The 16,357-nt window shown below is 39.3% G+C and overlaps 1 protein-coding gene across 3 annotated transcripts in view; it reads left to right on the plus strand.

Annotated features, from left to right (window-relative positions):
- Nucleotides 1–16,357, plus strand: part of EPB41L4A (erythrocyte membrane protein band 4.1 like 4A) — a 273,927-nt gene that overhangs the window by 211,770 nt on the left and 45,800 nt on the right. For all 3 annotated transcript variants that reach the window (XM_024122305.3, XM_028493131.2, XM_024122298.3), the window contains 3 exons: nt 11,433–11,523; nt 14,027–14,110; nt 15,093–15,206. In XM_024122305.3, the coding sequence (XP_023978073.1) occupies nt 11,433–11,523; nt 14,027–14,110; nt 15,093–15,206 (289 nt within the window). The remainder of the gene's footprint in view (nt 1–11,432; nt 11,524–14,026; nt 14,111–15,092; nt 15,207–16,357) is intronic.

The raw sequence follows: 16,357 nt of genomic DNA on the forward strand, positions 1-16,357 counted from the left end.
TAAAATAGATAGCTAGTGGGAAGCAGCCACATAGCACAGGGAGATCAGCTTGGTGCTTTGTGACCACCTAGAGGGGTGGGATAGGGAGGGTGGGAGGGAGGGAGATGCAAGAGGGAGGGGACATGGGGATATGTGTATATGTATAGCTGATTCACTTTGTTATACAGCAGCAGCTAACACAACAATGTAAAGCAATTATACTCCAATAAGGACATTAAAAAAAAATAATCATTTGGCCTTCATCCCCATTTCTGGCACAGAGCTCCTAAAACACTTGGAATTTCCTAAGTGATAAGAACCCTAAAGGTGAAAGGAGCATCTTTTGTTATTCATAACAAGACCCTTTTAACCACACCTGAATTTATGGTAATGAGATGACTTCTGGAAAACCCCAAACAAGGAGGGGGCGCTTGTTGCCAGGGAAACTAAACTTGAATAGAGGATTGGAAACTTCAGTCCCATTCCTTGATTTCTGGGGAGGGGAGAAGCACTGGAGGTTGAATCAATCACCAATGACCAGTAATTTCATCAATCATGCCTATGTAATTTATTTCATCAATCATGCCTAGGTTTTTTTTTGTAATAAAAACCTAGAAAGGATGGGGTTCTGAGGGGTTGGTGAACACGTAGATCTAGATGGGGAAAGAGTGGCGTGCTTATAGCATGGAAGTTCTATGCCCCTTTCCATGTACCTTGCTCTGTGCATCTCTTCGTCTGGCTGTTTCTGAGTTACATCCTTTTATATATAATAAACCAGCAATCTAGTAAGTAACTGATTGTCTGAGTTCTGTTAGCTGATTTAACAAACAAATTGAACCTTAGGAGGGGGTCTTGGGAACCTCTGATCTATAGCCTGTTGGTCAGAAGCACAGGTGGCAACCTGGACTTGTAACAGGTATCTAAAGTGAGGGCAGTCTTGTGGGGCTGAGCCTTTAACCTGTGCGATCTGACACTACCAGGTAGATAGTGTCAGGATAGAGCTGAATTGCAGGATACCCAGTCAGTGTCTGCTGAGAATGAAGAATTACTTGATGGTGCTGGAAAAAACACCCAGTGCAGACCCTATTCCATGGAGCATGGGAAATGAATAAAACTTGGCCCCTGATCTAGAGGAACTTCATCATATAGAAAGAATACAGCAGTTATTTAGCACTTGCTAAATGCCAAGCACTGTCTAAACGCTTTCTAGAAATTACCTAATGTAATCCTCATATCCACTATAGGAGTTGGTGATATCTCCATTCTACAGATGAGAAAACTGAGACCCAAAGAGGTTTAATAACTTGTCCAAGATCACACAGTGCGTAAATTGGCAGAGCTGAGAAACATATTTGGGTCTGTATGACTTGTATGCTTAACCACTTTGTCAGACTGAAGAGGTAGAAACTGAAATATGGGCACACGTGTCAGGTGTCGTGGATTGGAGCATGGAAAGAGTTGTAAGTGTCCAGGAGGATAGTTTGCTTATGGCTAAATGTGTAATCCATGATGCTGTTGTGAAGGAAGCGGATTTTGAAGGACGGGTGGATTAGGACAGAAGATTTCGAACTGAGTGTGCAGCCCCTGGTGGGGAGGAGATACAAGAGGGCTTCCAAAGCATTATGTGGGCCCAGGCAGTTTTGATAGAATCAATTTCCAGATTCTCTTTCCTCAAAGCAGTCTGCCTGTGATAGCAGGCCTGCCCCTTCCCAATGGACGTTTTCCCATTTTCTAAAAGAAAGGCAAACGTTTTTCCCATTCAGAGTCTGTTATACTGCTTTGTCTTTAAATGTTAAACCTCGTGGGTTGGTGTTGGGAAAGTAAAATGACCTTAATTGTCAAGTGACATATTCTTGCATGTCATTTTCTCATTTTGACTTTCAGCAAAATTGGTGGAGGACCCAACTGATTTGCCACCTGATAGAAAATTCAAAATAATTTTAGAAAATATATCACTACTTGTAGAGTTACAGGTCTACATGTAACTCTTAGAAGTTCTTTGGGACACTGGTGATATCTTTATAACAGAATACTTAACAGAATAATGTAAATCTCTACTTAATGCGAACAGGGTTTCTCAGCATTGAAAATCTATCCAAATAAAAATAAGGCAGAATTGTTGCTAAACTGTTTCATTTTAGCACAAAATATTCTTGAATGGGTAGACCCATGTAATCATTGGGAAAACAAAACTACCCTGTTTATCTCACTAAGAATTACTTTTCAATAAAAACTTACTTTTTATATTTAATAATTATTTATCAGCATTCATATGGTATGCTAATAATATGCTATTAATAATTGTAATGATAACTTGGTTCAGAAAAAATTTTTACAATGTAGAGCTTTATGGTCATGGAAAATAAAACTTTTACTTTATTTCTATTTTTTTTTTGGTCACAGAAGTAAGATAGAGTGATGAATAAAAACTTTCAAGTATAAAACATATTACTTTGGGATACATTTTTGCAGAGGAGATGGAATTGAATTGCAACTACAAGAGAAACATGCTATGAAATTTCCAAATGCTAAACTCATTTCATGTATTTTTAAAATGAATGACTGAGTATCAAATTTCTATGGTATTTTATTACACTGGTTATATTCAAGAAAGTCATGAAACAGTTACCTTTAATTAATTAATTTATTTTTTTTCAGTTTTAATATTTTAATTGAACTATAGTTGATTTATAATGTGTTAATTTCTGCTATACAGCAAGGTGATTCAGTTATACATATATATATAAATATATATTATTTTTTATATTCTTTTCCATTATGGCTTTTTATAGGATATTATATGTAGTTCTCTGTGCTGTACAGTAGGACCTTGCTGTTTATCCCTCTTATATATAAAGCTTACACCTGCTAACCAACCTCCCACTCCATCCCTACCCCAGCTCCTTCCCCCTTGGCAACCACCAGACTGTTCTCTATGAACATAGAGGTTGGAAACAGTTACATTTTAAAATGTCAATATTTACTGTATGCTGCAAATGGCATCCTTTGGTACTATTTAAATTTTTTTTTTTTTTTTTTTTTTGCGGTACGCGTGCCTCTCATTGTTGTGGCCTCTCCCATTGCGGAGCACAGGCTCCGGACGCGCAGGCTCAGCGGCCATGGCTCACGGGCCCAGCCGCTCCGCAGCATGTGGAATCTTCCCGGACCGGGGCACGAACCTGTGTCCCCTGCATCGGCAGGCAGACTCTGAACCACTGCGCAACCAGGGAAGCCCTATTTAAACTTTTGATTCAAAATGTTAGATATCATCTTACAAACATGCACTGAGGTACATCATTTTTCAAATTCTTTTAGTGAGTACTTGTGTAAAAAGCTTAAAGAACCCTGAGTTAAGGCCTCCTAGATATGAACTCAAATATGGAAGAAGAAAAAAACAAAAATTTTCTCAATTTTGCCTGAGTCAAATAAGCCTTTTTAAAGTGATCTTTACACACAATTATACATATTTTGTATTTGTATATACCTTATATACTACTGTAATTACATCAAATAAAACCTCCAGAGCAGTGGCCTAGCACACTCCTCTGGAACAGAACCAACTTTAGGTCAGGTGTGGAACTGTCCACCTGCCCTAGACCAAGTGATCATAAAGGGGGGGCTTGAGAAAAGATGGCTGGAGAAGGTTTGTGGTATGTTGCTCTAAATTGTGTCGCTGATGGGGGTTGGGGGTGATAGGCCAGGGGCAGTGCAAGAGAGTACCAGGATAGGATGTGAGTGTTTATTCCGTTTTCTTCCCTCAAACTGTGTCCTCCTATAACAGGTAGTAGAAATTTGATATCTAAGAGATTTGCCACACTTCCTGCTTCCAGCCAACCATTCACAGAGAGGTGTTGGCATTGGGCCTAGGCAGCCCCTCAAGCATACGCAGGTGTAGATCACAAGTTCTTCCGTTGGTACAGCCCTTTCGTTCTACTCTGAGGACCTGAGGGAGTAAACAGATGATGAGAAGGGCCTTTCTTGGTTTTGAACCTGGCCTTCTGACCTGCAAGGAAGTGTGTTGGTGACCACCTCTCAGTGTGTGTGCCTCTGTAGCTCGGGCAGAGGATGAAGTGCCTTCATCTTGTGCTTCCAAGTTGACCATTTTAGTCATGAGGAAAGAAGAGGGATCCAGGAGAGTGCTGTGTCAGGGAAGAAGAAATTGGAAGCAGACAAACCAGGGAAGGGATCTTCGTGCATAGACATATTTTCCTAGCATCTTTCTCATCTGTACCCACTCTTCATAATCTACCCTACAGCTTTCTAGTAGAATGCCTTGTTTGATCTTGCAGTTGACATGTAGCAAAATCAGTGTCTTAAAAGTCTGTATGTTTATGGTAAAGAAGTAACTGTGTTTAAATATCACCCTTGGGACTTTGGAATACAGAAACAGAGAAGCAGGGGTCTGGCTGCCTCTTTGGGATGAATGGGCTGATGTCAGGCATTTGAACTTTAAAAAATTAGCCGCTGGACACTGAAACACTTTTATTTTCCAAGTCGTGTGTTTTGAAATTTAATTGTGTTTTACGTAATTTAATGAGTGTCAGTTCTGCCAAATATAAAACCTTTCATGATGATAGGAAAAAAAAATATATGAATATATGTGAGGTTTCCTTGGTCATTTTGCTGTTTGACTGTAACTCATGGTGTTAGAAAAATATGTTTTATTTTTGCTAAGTTTCTCTACCATCTGCCATTTTTTTTTTCACAGTAACCCAGTCTAAAGTTGGTGAAACCAAGGCAAAGTGATTTTGTACTATCAGTGTGAAAACAAGAGCTAAAATGTATTTCCAGTTATTAGCTCATTCTTAATTCATGAATATCACATTTCTTCTGATAAGTCATTCTGGGTCAGATAATATGAAATCAGATTGTCTTTACTGAAACCTAATAATCTGTTGTGTTAGGAATAGTTAAAATCTGTCCTGATTATTTCTCAAGCATCAGATACAGTTTTTTAAAAAAACATAGATCAGAAAAGAAAATGAAAATAAGTGAGATAAAATTTAACCTAAAAGTTTACAAATGTATCATATTTGAGAGTTTTAAAAATGAAATCATGTATATATTACAATGCAGCTTAACTTATTGGCTATTTGTTCTTCTCCCCATTTAACAGAAGGCATTCTCTATTTTTTCTTTTAATGTCACACGTTCATCCTCTACGCCCACTCTGTAAATTCAAAGCAATGGCAACATTTAAATAACATCAGTCATTTAACTAAGGTTGACAGGTATAAAACTGAGATATGAACTTTGTGAGACTCATAATACTATTTAAATGCAAAGTGCTTTTGTAATTGAACATCCATGTGGATTCAGCACCACATCTTGAAATCTTGACATCACCGGTTGACTTTTAAGAATTGCCCCCAGACCAAGTAGCTAAACAGATCCTGGGAAAGTTGATTCTGTTTCAGACAGACACTCTTCTTGAACCAAAGGCGAGGGTCACTTACGATGAGGGCGCTCAATCGTGAACACAGCCAAACCACACAATAGCCTGGTCGTGGTCCGGTGCACACAGGCTGGAATCATTTGCATGTAGGGTGTTAAAAAATTAACAGACAAGACCATGGAGCTATAGACAATGGCACTGCACTGCTGCCTTACTGGTAGGGAATTGTGTGCACCCGTATTGGAGCTATGGACACTGGCACTGCACTGCTGCCTAACTGGTAGGGAATTGTGTGCGCCTGTATTAAGCTGTAGTGTCTAACAGTCCAGAGACAAAAATGATCACAGGTCATGAGCTAGATTTGGCTCCTTAATAAACTATAGCAGTCTCCTGATAAACTTATTCTTCCACATGTGACCAGTCTCATGAATAAAGCCCTTTGTCTCTTCCCCTACCCGGGGCTGTGCCGTGCAGCATGCAAGATCTTAGTTCCCCCACCAGGGATGTTCCCTTGCCCACTGCGGTGAAAGCGCAGAGTCTTAACCACTGGACTGCCAGGGAAGTCCCAAGTCCTTTGTCTTTTTAGTGTGAACAATATGGAAAGTGAACTGGATGAGTTCTGACTGGTCTTGCTAGTGTTGCTATTTTATGTAAAATAAAATACAGATTAACCTAGGAGCCTTAGTAACCATATGTCAATAACTGACCTTTGTTGTAGGTAATCTGTGACTTTCATTTAAAAGAGAAAAGAATTGCATGCTATGGTGGAAGGCTGCTTTTAAAGCTCTAAGAAGTAGCCCAGGCTTGTAGGATGTGGTGCATGTCATCTCTCGTCCCGAATTTCCCATACGGCCACATCCAGATTTCTTTTTTTGGTCTTGGTTTTGACACATTTTCAACATAATATCATTATCCTGAATCTTCCCTTCTAGTGGAAAAAATAGTAGAAACAGAAATACATCCTCTATAATAACAGACCTTCACTGAGTACTCACCATGTATAAGACACTGTGCTGGCAATCACGGGAGCACAGTGATATGTCCTTCATTTTATTAAGATTTTGAGGGCTTATTCACTTTTATTAATAATTTTAAATTTTAATTTTATTATGTATATTATTAATATTTTATGAAATATGTACATGATAATTTGTGTTTCTAGATATTTTAGATGGACAACAACTGTTTGGCCTTAACTGAAAGGAAGAGTTACACCAAATGGAGTGATAGTGTAGTGTAGGAAAATTTCCCTTAATGTTTTATATCTTGACATGGGTAGTAGTTAAATAGCTGTTCACTTTATAATAAATTTGTTAAACTGTTCATATATGTATATTATTTTCTGGTGGCTCATTATAATTTACAATGAAAAAGGAATGGTGAAAAACGATTTCTTCAGCCTCAGAATTTCTCCTGGAGCAACGCCTGAAATTCCATTGTTATCAGATAATTATTTTAGTTAATATTTGGCTCTTCCTTTTTCTCTTTAAAATGGAACTATGGGACTTCCCTGGTGGCGCAGTGGTTAAGAATCCGCCTGCTAATGCGGGAGACACGGGTTCGATCCCTAGTCCGGGAAGAACCCACATGCTGTGGAGCAACTAAGCCTGTGCACCACAACTACTGAGCCTGCGCTCTAGAGCCCGCGCACCACAACTACTGAAGTCCATGCACTCTAGGGCCCGCGTGCCACAACTACTGAGCCCGTGTGCTGCAGTCACTGAAGCCCACACGCCTTGAGCCTGTGCTCTGCAACAACAGAAGCCACCACAATGAGAAGCCCGCGCACTGCAGCGAAGTGTAGCCCCTGCTCACCACAACTAGAGAAAGCCTGTACAGCAATGAAGACCCAATGGAGCCAAAAAAATAAGGAACTATTCTGTGACTAATTAATACATGAAGACATGAGCCCTTTAGTGTGGTTGGTTTGTCAGATCACCTCTTCTTTTTAGTCTAAGAATCTGATCTAATGTAGGAGGGATGGTTCTGGAACGTGGGATGATGAGGGGAGGAAACATTTGGAAAAGGAAGGCAGTTAGTGCGTGTCAGCAAAATGGAGTCAATAAACTTAGATGATGCATAACCATCTCTCTCACCTTTGCAGATTTCAGTAAGCAATATATAACCTAGCTTTACTTAATTGCTTAGGTTTCGTCTTAAATGGTAGCATTATAAAAAAAAAATCTCACTCATTTAACATAATTAGGACAATGGTTAAAATGCAGTGTTTTAAAAATATAGTTATTGGGACTTCCCTGGTAGAGCAGTGGTTAAGAATCCATCTGCCAATGCAGGCGATACGGGTTGGATCCCTGGTCTGGGAAGATCCCACATGCTGCGGAGCAGCTAAGCCCATGTGCCACAACTACTGAGCCTGCGCTCTAGAGCCCGTGAGCCACAACTACGGAACCCACGCGCCACAACTACTGAAGCCTGTGCGCCTAGAGCCCGTGCTCTGCAACAATAGAGAAGCCACCACAGTGAGAAGCCCGCGCACCACAAAGAAGGGTGGCCTCCGCTCGCCGCAACTAGAGACAAGCCCACGCGCAGCAACGAAGACCCAACACAGCTGAAAATAAAATAAAAATTTTAAAGTAGTTATTACTTTTAAGTGCACATTTAGTAACATAAAGCTAATAAGTATTGCCTAATTAGGGCTTTTTAAGAGCCCTATGTTCATGAATAGAAAAGAGTAATTTATAGTTAGGATATGAATATTATATGAATGGATACTTCAGAAGTACTCCCATTGAGTTAAGGCTTGTAAGTAGCTTTTCTCCTTATAGTCTGTTTTCCTAGTAAGGCTTTTACACCATAGGCTTGTCCAGTTCACATAGCTATAGAGGAGGAAAATACATATAAACAGATTTTTTGGTTAGTAGTACACTGTTTTGAATATAAAAGAACCATAAATTAAATTGTATTACCCTACCTAGTTATGATGTGTATATGAGTTATATGACTAACATATATACCATTTTATGTTAGTAAAATAGTCTTGTCAGTCAAACAGTTTATTTTGAAGAAGCCTGGCTATGGTGTTTGTGAGTGTCTGAGAGAGAGCTTGTGTGTGATTTTTTTTCCTGAAATTCTTTGGGAAAACCATAGATCTAGTGTTTGATGTCAAGAATTATGATTTAGATATTGTGAATAACCCGATGTTGGTTTCTTTAAGAAAAAAACGTATGCATACATAGTTTGAAATTTTTCTATTTTAAGATAGTGCTCAGTTTTTGATCTACCTGTTTATTAAGTTTTTGGAAGCTTCAGAAGGAAACCAGGTGAAAGTGATCAGGCAGCCTCACTTTCCCCAAGGTTGTTAGACTAAGACTGCTCAACAATATTATGGTTACCAGGCAGGAGAGGGAGGGACGGGTAAATTGGGAGATTGGGATTGACATATACACATTACTATATATAAAATAGATAACTAATAGGGACCTAGTGTATGGCACAGGGAACTCTACTCAGTGCTCTGTAATGAAAGAGTAGATATGTGTATATGTATAACTGATTCACTTTGCTGTACAGCAGAAAGTAACACAATATTGTAAATCAACTACACTCCAACAAAAAATAAACAAGCAAAAAAGCAAAAAGAAAAGACTGCTCAGTCTAAAGAGATGAGACTTGGAGCAAACCCAGGCTTATCCACAAGCCAGTTGTGCAGGGATTCAGTTAACAGTGATGCTCGCCTTCACTCAGTGCTTCTTCCACTGCTCTTATTGCCACTGGGCATTTGGGCTTTGGTCTCCCTGCTGTGCCCTCCGCCCCCTGCCATAACCCCCAGCCTGGGAAATAGCCTTGGGTACATGAAGGTCCCTTGCAGTATAAATTAGTAATACCTGCTGAAAACAATACCACATTTTAAAAACATGTATTCAAAACAATTAAAAATATTGATGTTGGGGTAATTCTGTCTGGGGCACAAATGAATTAATCCCTCCTGCCACTGTCCCAGGGCCATACCACATGGAATTCCAGTTTTGAGAAGCAGCTCCATCTCAAATCTGTACCTGCAATTTGGGGAATCTGCCTAGGTGATTTTTTTGTTAAGGGTTATGGCAAAATAGACAGTGACTGGCCACTCTGATGTCTGATAGCACATGGGGTTGTTCATGGGAGTTGGTTGTGTTCCACTTATTATGCCTGGTGAAATTTCCCGTAGATCTCAATGTTATTGTTTTCTAATGCCTGGATTCTGAATGTTGCTCACACGTGAGTGTACCTTTAATGCCACATATCTTCAGGTTCACCTTTTCATTTCAGGGTTCCAAAATAGGAAGAAAATGCAGATATTGAATCCATGTCAAATTCCTTGTAGTAGTAGTTTTTGGAGCTCTTATTTGAAACCACTGTTTTCTTTCTGTGTTCAAGGTGTATGCCTTAATGTTTATCATTCCTGATGAATAGCCAAACCTGCCTCCAAGTGTTCTGGAGGGAATGGCCAACTTCGGGGTGCTCACTTGTTTCTCTTGTTGTCTTTCAGTGTTGGTTGCCCTTGAGAGAGAATTTTTCTCTTAGTTGGCTATTACATATTCTTTTCATTGGACATTTAAAAAAAATATTTATTTATTAGGCTGCTCTAGGTCTTAGTTGCAGCATGAGAACTCTTAGTTGTGGCATGCATGCGGGATCTAGTTCCCTGACCAGGGATCGAACCCGGGCCCCCGGCATTGGGAGCACGGAGTCCTACCCACAGGACCACCAGGGAAGTCCCCTCATTGGACATTCTTTTCACTTCTAAAGAGTCTGTTTCTCCCAGCGGACCCTTAATTTAGACTGATTTTTGAGGATGAGGAGCAGGTGGTCATGGAAGGCTGTGTATTGTGGCTTAGAGCTAAGACTCAGGAGCCGGACTGCTGGGTTTTAAAGCTGCTCCCCCCCCCACCCCACTCATGAGCTGTGGGACCTTGGCAAAGTCCTGTTTTTCTTATCTTTAAAAATGGGGATAATATTAGTATCTACCTTAGAGGATTATTTTGAGGATTATATGAGTAAATAGACCCGGAAGTACTTGGGGCAGCACCCAACACATGGTTAAGTGCTCAGTAAATATTAGCTCTTATTAGTATTACAAACTCACCTCACGGCTCAAAAACCGTTAGGGGTGATTACTCTTTGGATTGAAGGACCTGATCCGTGGACATACAAGATGCCTTTCTGAGGAAGACACACCTGCCCGCCACATGGTTAATTGAACAAGGGCTTCGGACATCCCCTCCCTGGTTTCCCCTGTACCTCCCAGAGTGAGGGGCACGCCGCTAGAGAAGAGAAGACTCCTCATCAGTGCTGCACATCTCACCCCTGCAGGCTTATCTGCCTCCCTCCCAAGAATGGGATCCAGACTTCCTGGATGGGCCCATCTGCTGCACTTTATTTGGATCATGATTTCCAACATTGTGTCTGCTGGGGGCTCTCTCTGCTGGTTCATCTAGTGTGTATGCAAATCTGCGGAATAACAGCTTTAAAAAAGTCAGTTTTAGACTTTAAGGGATATTTACATTAAAAAACACATTTGAAAACTTTTTTTTATGTGAGTGATATAATTCATGTCTGTATTACTCTGGTTTTGCCATTTGCATTATGAGTTGGAATATTTTCAGGTTCGAAATATTTTGGGTAGGTTTGATTGAGAATGAGGGTTGTCATGACATGCCAAGAAACTAACTTTTTCACAACGTAGTTATCAAGGACTGATTGGAATGGCTTACATTCCCATATAATAGTACTAAGTATCTTAGATTCTTATTTTAACAGTTGACATGGGGACATTTTTAACTCTTAAAGTCTCAAAAGGTACCATTTTAAAGTGGTACCATAACCTAGACCCCTTTGGACATTGTTATGTTGAGGGCTTAGTACATTTCAGAAAATAGTAACTCAGATTTATTGGGCAATTCATTATGTATTTGGAATTAAAATTTATCAATGCAATGTGCCATGACATCCCTAAAGTTACATTTTAAAATATTTTTTTGTTTCTTTGTGTTTTTCTGACCACTATCTCCTTTCTTTTCTTCTCCACTCTCTCTTTCTTTCCCCTCTTTGCTACTAGGATCAGACAGCATAAATCGGGTAACTGCAAACATGGAAAATGGAGAAAATGAAGGAACAACTAAAATTATCGCACCTTCACCAATAAAAAGGTCAGTCAGTTAACTGAAAGGACACACCACTCTACGCTGTCACAGAAATGCTTTTTTTCTGTTGGCAAAGTTAAGAATCTTTTCACTCTGATAATTAACTAGTACTTTTGATGAAAAAACTCTGTGGGCCAAAGAATTCTTAAAAATGCCAGTGAAATATAAAACATCAGGATATGTCCCTCTCATTTGAAGGAAATGCTCTTGCTGTCTTAGCGTGATGAAGTCACAGATAGTGTGTGGTCTGCCTTCTCTGAGCAGAGTGAAAATTCCATGGGATTTTTTAAATGGCATGATATAATGGACTAACTCAGAGGGACCTGGGAAGTAAAGTAGATCATATTCACGTTCAATGTACTGCATTCATTACAGCGATGCATTGAACTGTGGCCCTAGAAAGAGGGTTTATAGCATTTAGAGGCGCAGGGTTTCAGAAGGCAGTGATTGCATATGTATAAAGAGTCGTCATGGTCCTCTGCACCAATTTTCCCAGCAGCCTCCCCCAGCGGAAAGACCTTCTCTTAATATATTACGTGGATTGTTTCCCTGAAAGATCAGCGTTGTTCTCTGTTGGGACACTGTTTCAGCATCACTTTTTCCTATCTCAAATTATGTTCATGGAACAGGATGTTACACATACAATAAGTAGCTTTCATCAGCTCACTTCCTCTATAGAGATTGCTCCACATGCATCATGGAGAAGTCCAAGCAGTCAGAAATACATGACCTTGAGAGACTTCTTAGATCATCTACTCCATCTTTCATTAGTAAATACTGGTGTTTTCATTCAACTGAGTTGTTGTTACTTGGAGGGATATAGTTTATGATTTCTTAGCAAAATAATTCTAAGTTATGAAATTTCTCAGAGTTGCAGGGTGTCCCCAGGGTTTTGCCATCATTTTGTTTTGTTTAGTTATAGGACACTCCCTGTACAGGTTTTCTTTTTAGAATGACAAGTTCTTTGCTTTTGCCTACACTTTCGTTTACTGTGCTCCCCTTAGTCAGCCTCACGGCTGTGGCTAGTGAGTCATCTTAATCTGTATGTACAGGATATGCTTATGGTAAGTCCAACATAAGAACAGTAATCTTGCATGAAATTCAGACCCCAAGCCTTTTTAGAATGTACAGGAGTTCAATCCCCTCTGTAACTGCATTCTTGCCGATAGGACTGATACCTGTAGGGCCGCCAAATTTTCCCACTCAAGCTCCAGATGAGAAACAGCTCAGTCAGTGAATGCAATTAATTTGCCCCCCAGGATTTCATTATTCTTTTGCTGCTCTCTCAATTTCCCTTTCATCTCCCTACTGCATTTCTCAATCTCCCTTTTCTCTTTTCTTTCTGATTTATTAAACACACTCAAACTCTCTACTGTTGTATTAAATCTACCATATTTATTACTTTTCCTCATTTCAAAAGTAAGGTTTTACTTTAGAAATTTGATCTTCCAAATATTTTTTAACCTTTATAAGAATAATATATTGCTCATATATAAGTAAAACATACCTACTGTCTACTAATGCTCTGTTATGTGCCTTTGTCAAATATCTAATTTTTTAGGCTTATGTTGTATCAATTCCTATATGAATATAGTATGCTAGGGTACAAGTTTATTTTCATTTTTTGAAATGACCTTGTTATTTTCTCTCTCCTCTTTCTTGACCTGTTACAAAGAACTCTGCTATGACCATATTCCACTACTATTAAATAGAGGATTCCTTAAAAAGCCAGGGTTAAAAGTGGATTAAGAGTTAAGTAGATCTTCTTCTGAAGTGGAGTCTCCCGGGGAAGTGAGAGGTGACACACACCCCCTACTTCCCTGGTGACGGAAGAGTTCTGATGAATCCTTTCCTCGTGTCTCCCATGTGTTTCTAAAACAATTTGTTGGGATTGAATAACAACTCAGTTATATTTACATTCTTAGGGCAGAAAGATAATACTAGGTCAGGAAATAGCATTTGAAAGTCATTCTGATTTGGAAGGATGAAGCCAAGATATGGCAGAAGCTGGGAGCAGAGAAAGTCAGTTCGGGTAGACTGAACCTGCCCAGAGCTGACCAGCCTGCATAGATTCAGACCCAAGGCCAAAGCCAGCAGTCTCTGACCACTGCTGAAAAGAGGGAGCCAGCTTCATGAGCCCAGATACCCAACTTTCCTATCTCATCAGCCTTCTTTTCTTGGCTTGCTGGTACCCTTTTTTCCTATCCTGCAGGTGGACTCTTTAGAAAGGTTCTTAACAATTGATGACTTGGCATTTGGTCGACATAAAGAAGTAAAACTAGAAAGAAAGAAGGGGAAAAGAGACCCCCAAAGTACTGCTGGAAACAAGTATTTTTTTAAATTAAGGTAGCCACTTTATATTCTTGCTGGAATGAGTCACAGGTATAAATAAAAACACATTTTAAAACATTTGTTAAATAATTTTACTGAAGAAATAAGTATGTGAGTTAATTTCCTTTTATTTTCTAGCTAATTTACTTTCTACACTCTTTTTATTTTTTAATTAAAGCTTTAAGAAAGCAAAGAATGAAAACAGCCCTGTTACTCAAAGAAGCAAATCTCATGCGCCGTGGGAAGAAAATGGCCCCCAGAGGTAAAGAGAATCATTGCTTTTATAAAGGAGAACTGTATAAAAGGGGTTAGCAATTGCAGCTTGTTAAATAATGGAATCCAACTGCTTTGTGGCTGGTAATGACTGACTGTGTTCAAGTCAGTCAGATTCCTAAATCTGTGTGACCGAGAACATCTGAAGTAGATGTCAACAGGATGTGTCCTAACATGAAACTTTCTTCTGGAAAGACAGAAAGGAAAATTTGTATATACTAAGAAACTGCCTGAAAGGGCATTAAGATGGCTTGGTGGTCATTCGAATATGCGAAATGACATATTAATGGTAATTTTCCCAATTTCATAGTTCTTGTAAAAACTTGAGTTGACAGCTATAGCTCATGAATAGTGCTTCTAGTAGACCTTGATTCCTAGAAATATAGAAATTTTAGTTTCTTTTGTTCACAACTACCATACCAGGAACAGACCTGCATCAAAACTTACTGGCCATATAGTTACAGTGGTTCCAGGTCTGACCACACAGTGGTTCAGATTCTAGCTCTGCCTCTTTCCTAGCTACTTTACTTGGCTGCTTAATTAAACATTCTGTATTTCTGTTTTCTTTTCTGTTAAATGGGCCTAATAATTGTACTTCGGTGATTAGGGTTGATCTGGAGAAAAGCTGAGATAATGAATATAAAGCCCTCAGCTCAGGCAGCACCTGGCATGTTGTAGGTTCATCGTAAGTGCAGATTGTTGTTGTTATTGCCACCATTTGTGTGTGTTGATTTCTTACTGTTGAAGGCCAGTGAGACAAACCCGTTCCTGCAGAATGAAGATTTTTATGATTTGTTTACTTCTCTTTTCTTTCAAGAAATCTTGTCAGCAAAGAGAACCATGTGCCCATGATCCAGTATTCCCCTGGAAGTAACAAATGTGCAGTCATGAACGCTTTCCTAGATCCAGGTTAGGGTGTTGCCCCTCCAGGCCCTCTGTGGACGTCATTGACCTTTCCTCTTCCACTCCAGCGGACTCTACAACTCCGCGAACGACCGCACGAAATCTCCCAAGTTCCCCTACGCGCGCCGCCGAAACCCCTCGTGTGGGAGCGACCATGACTCTGTACAGCCCACCAGGAGGAGGTAAGCTGAACGACCCTTGGTTTTAAATTCCCAACAGAAGCTCTGGATCCCAGCTGCATTTTAATCACAGGTTACTCTCATAGTATCATGATTGTTTGTCTCCCTGTGGTAACAGAGAGCTTATATTTTGGGGTTTGTTTGTTTTTTTTAAAACATCTTTATTAGAGTATAATTGCTTCACAATAAGGATATATGTTTATGTTTTGTTTTTAATTGAGATAAAATAAGCTAGGGGTCCCGAAGCATTTCTCTTAAACAGCCAGAGTTTCAGAGAATAATTTCATAAAATATTGATGGGAACTTGCTTTCTGTATTGTAGTTAAGACTAAATTTTAAAAAATGTATATAATGTATTTTGAGAATAGATATTATATAGTATATATAATATATATTGTATTAATGATACATATTAATATATAAAAGATTTAAATGTTTTGATCTGAGAAGATAGGATTATGTTTAGAGAGAAATGTCTTAGTTGAGACTGAGTGCTTTGCTCTCAGGACTGATATTGTTGCTTAAACTTGAGTAAAACCCCTTTCAAAGAACAGAGAAAATGAATCCTGTTACATTTTACCCAGCAGGTCACATTGTTTGTGTGATTATACTTGCGTGTGTGTACTTAATTTAAAAAAATTCATATCTAGCAGTTTTGGACTGTCTCTGCAAAGCAGCCTGGGTAATATGACAGGTCCAAGAGAGGAAGACCTAGAAATCACTTACCAGAGAAACTCATTTCATTTCTACCTGATGGGGACTGTGTTTTACTTTGGGTACTTACATAAATGGTATTTTATAAATGACTTATAATTATGAGAAGTTCAGGTCATGTTTTCAGATAACTGTCAAGGTTCTTTTTGTGTACACTGTAGATTTAGAAAGCAGAAGCCCTTCTCTTTTCTCTGCCCTTGTTCCTACTCACTTGCTGGTCCATCCCTGTTTGATGTCTTCTATTTCTGCCAGTTTCCCAGAGTCTTCATCCCCAGCTTTCTCAAACCAGGTCCAATAGCTAGCATTTACCATGTTCCAAGTACTGAGCAGATTACTTGCTATGTGTTATTTAATCCTTATGATACCCCTATGGAAATTGGCATATGTATCATTCAGTCACTAGGCCATTCCAGCAGAGAGGGATTAATGCAGGGATTGGT

Source organism: Physeter macrocephalus, chromosome 8 (assembly GCF_002837175.3).
Source record: "Physeter macrocephalus isolate SW-GA chromosome 8, ASM283717v5, whole genome shotgun sequence".
Lineage (NCBI taxonomy): Eukaryota > Metazoa > Chordata > Mammalia > Artiodactyla > Physeteridae > Physeter > Physeter macrocephalus.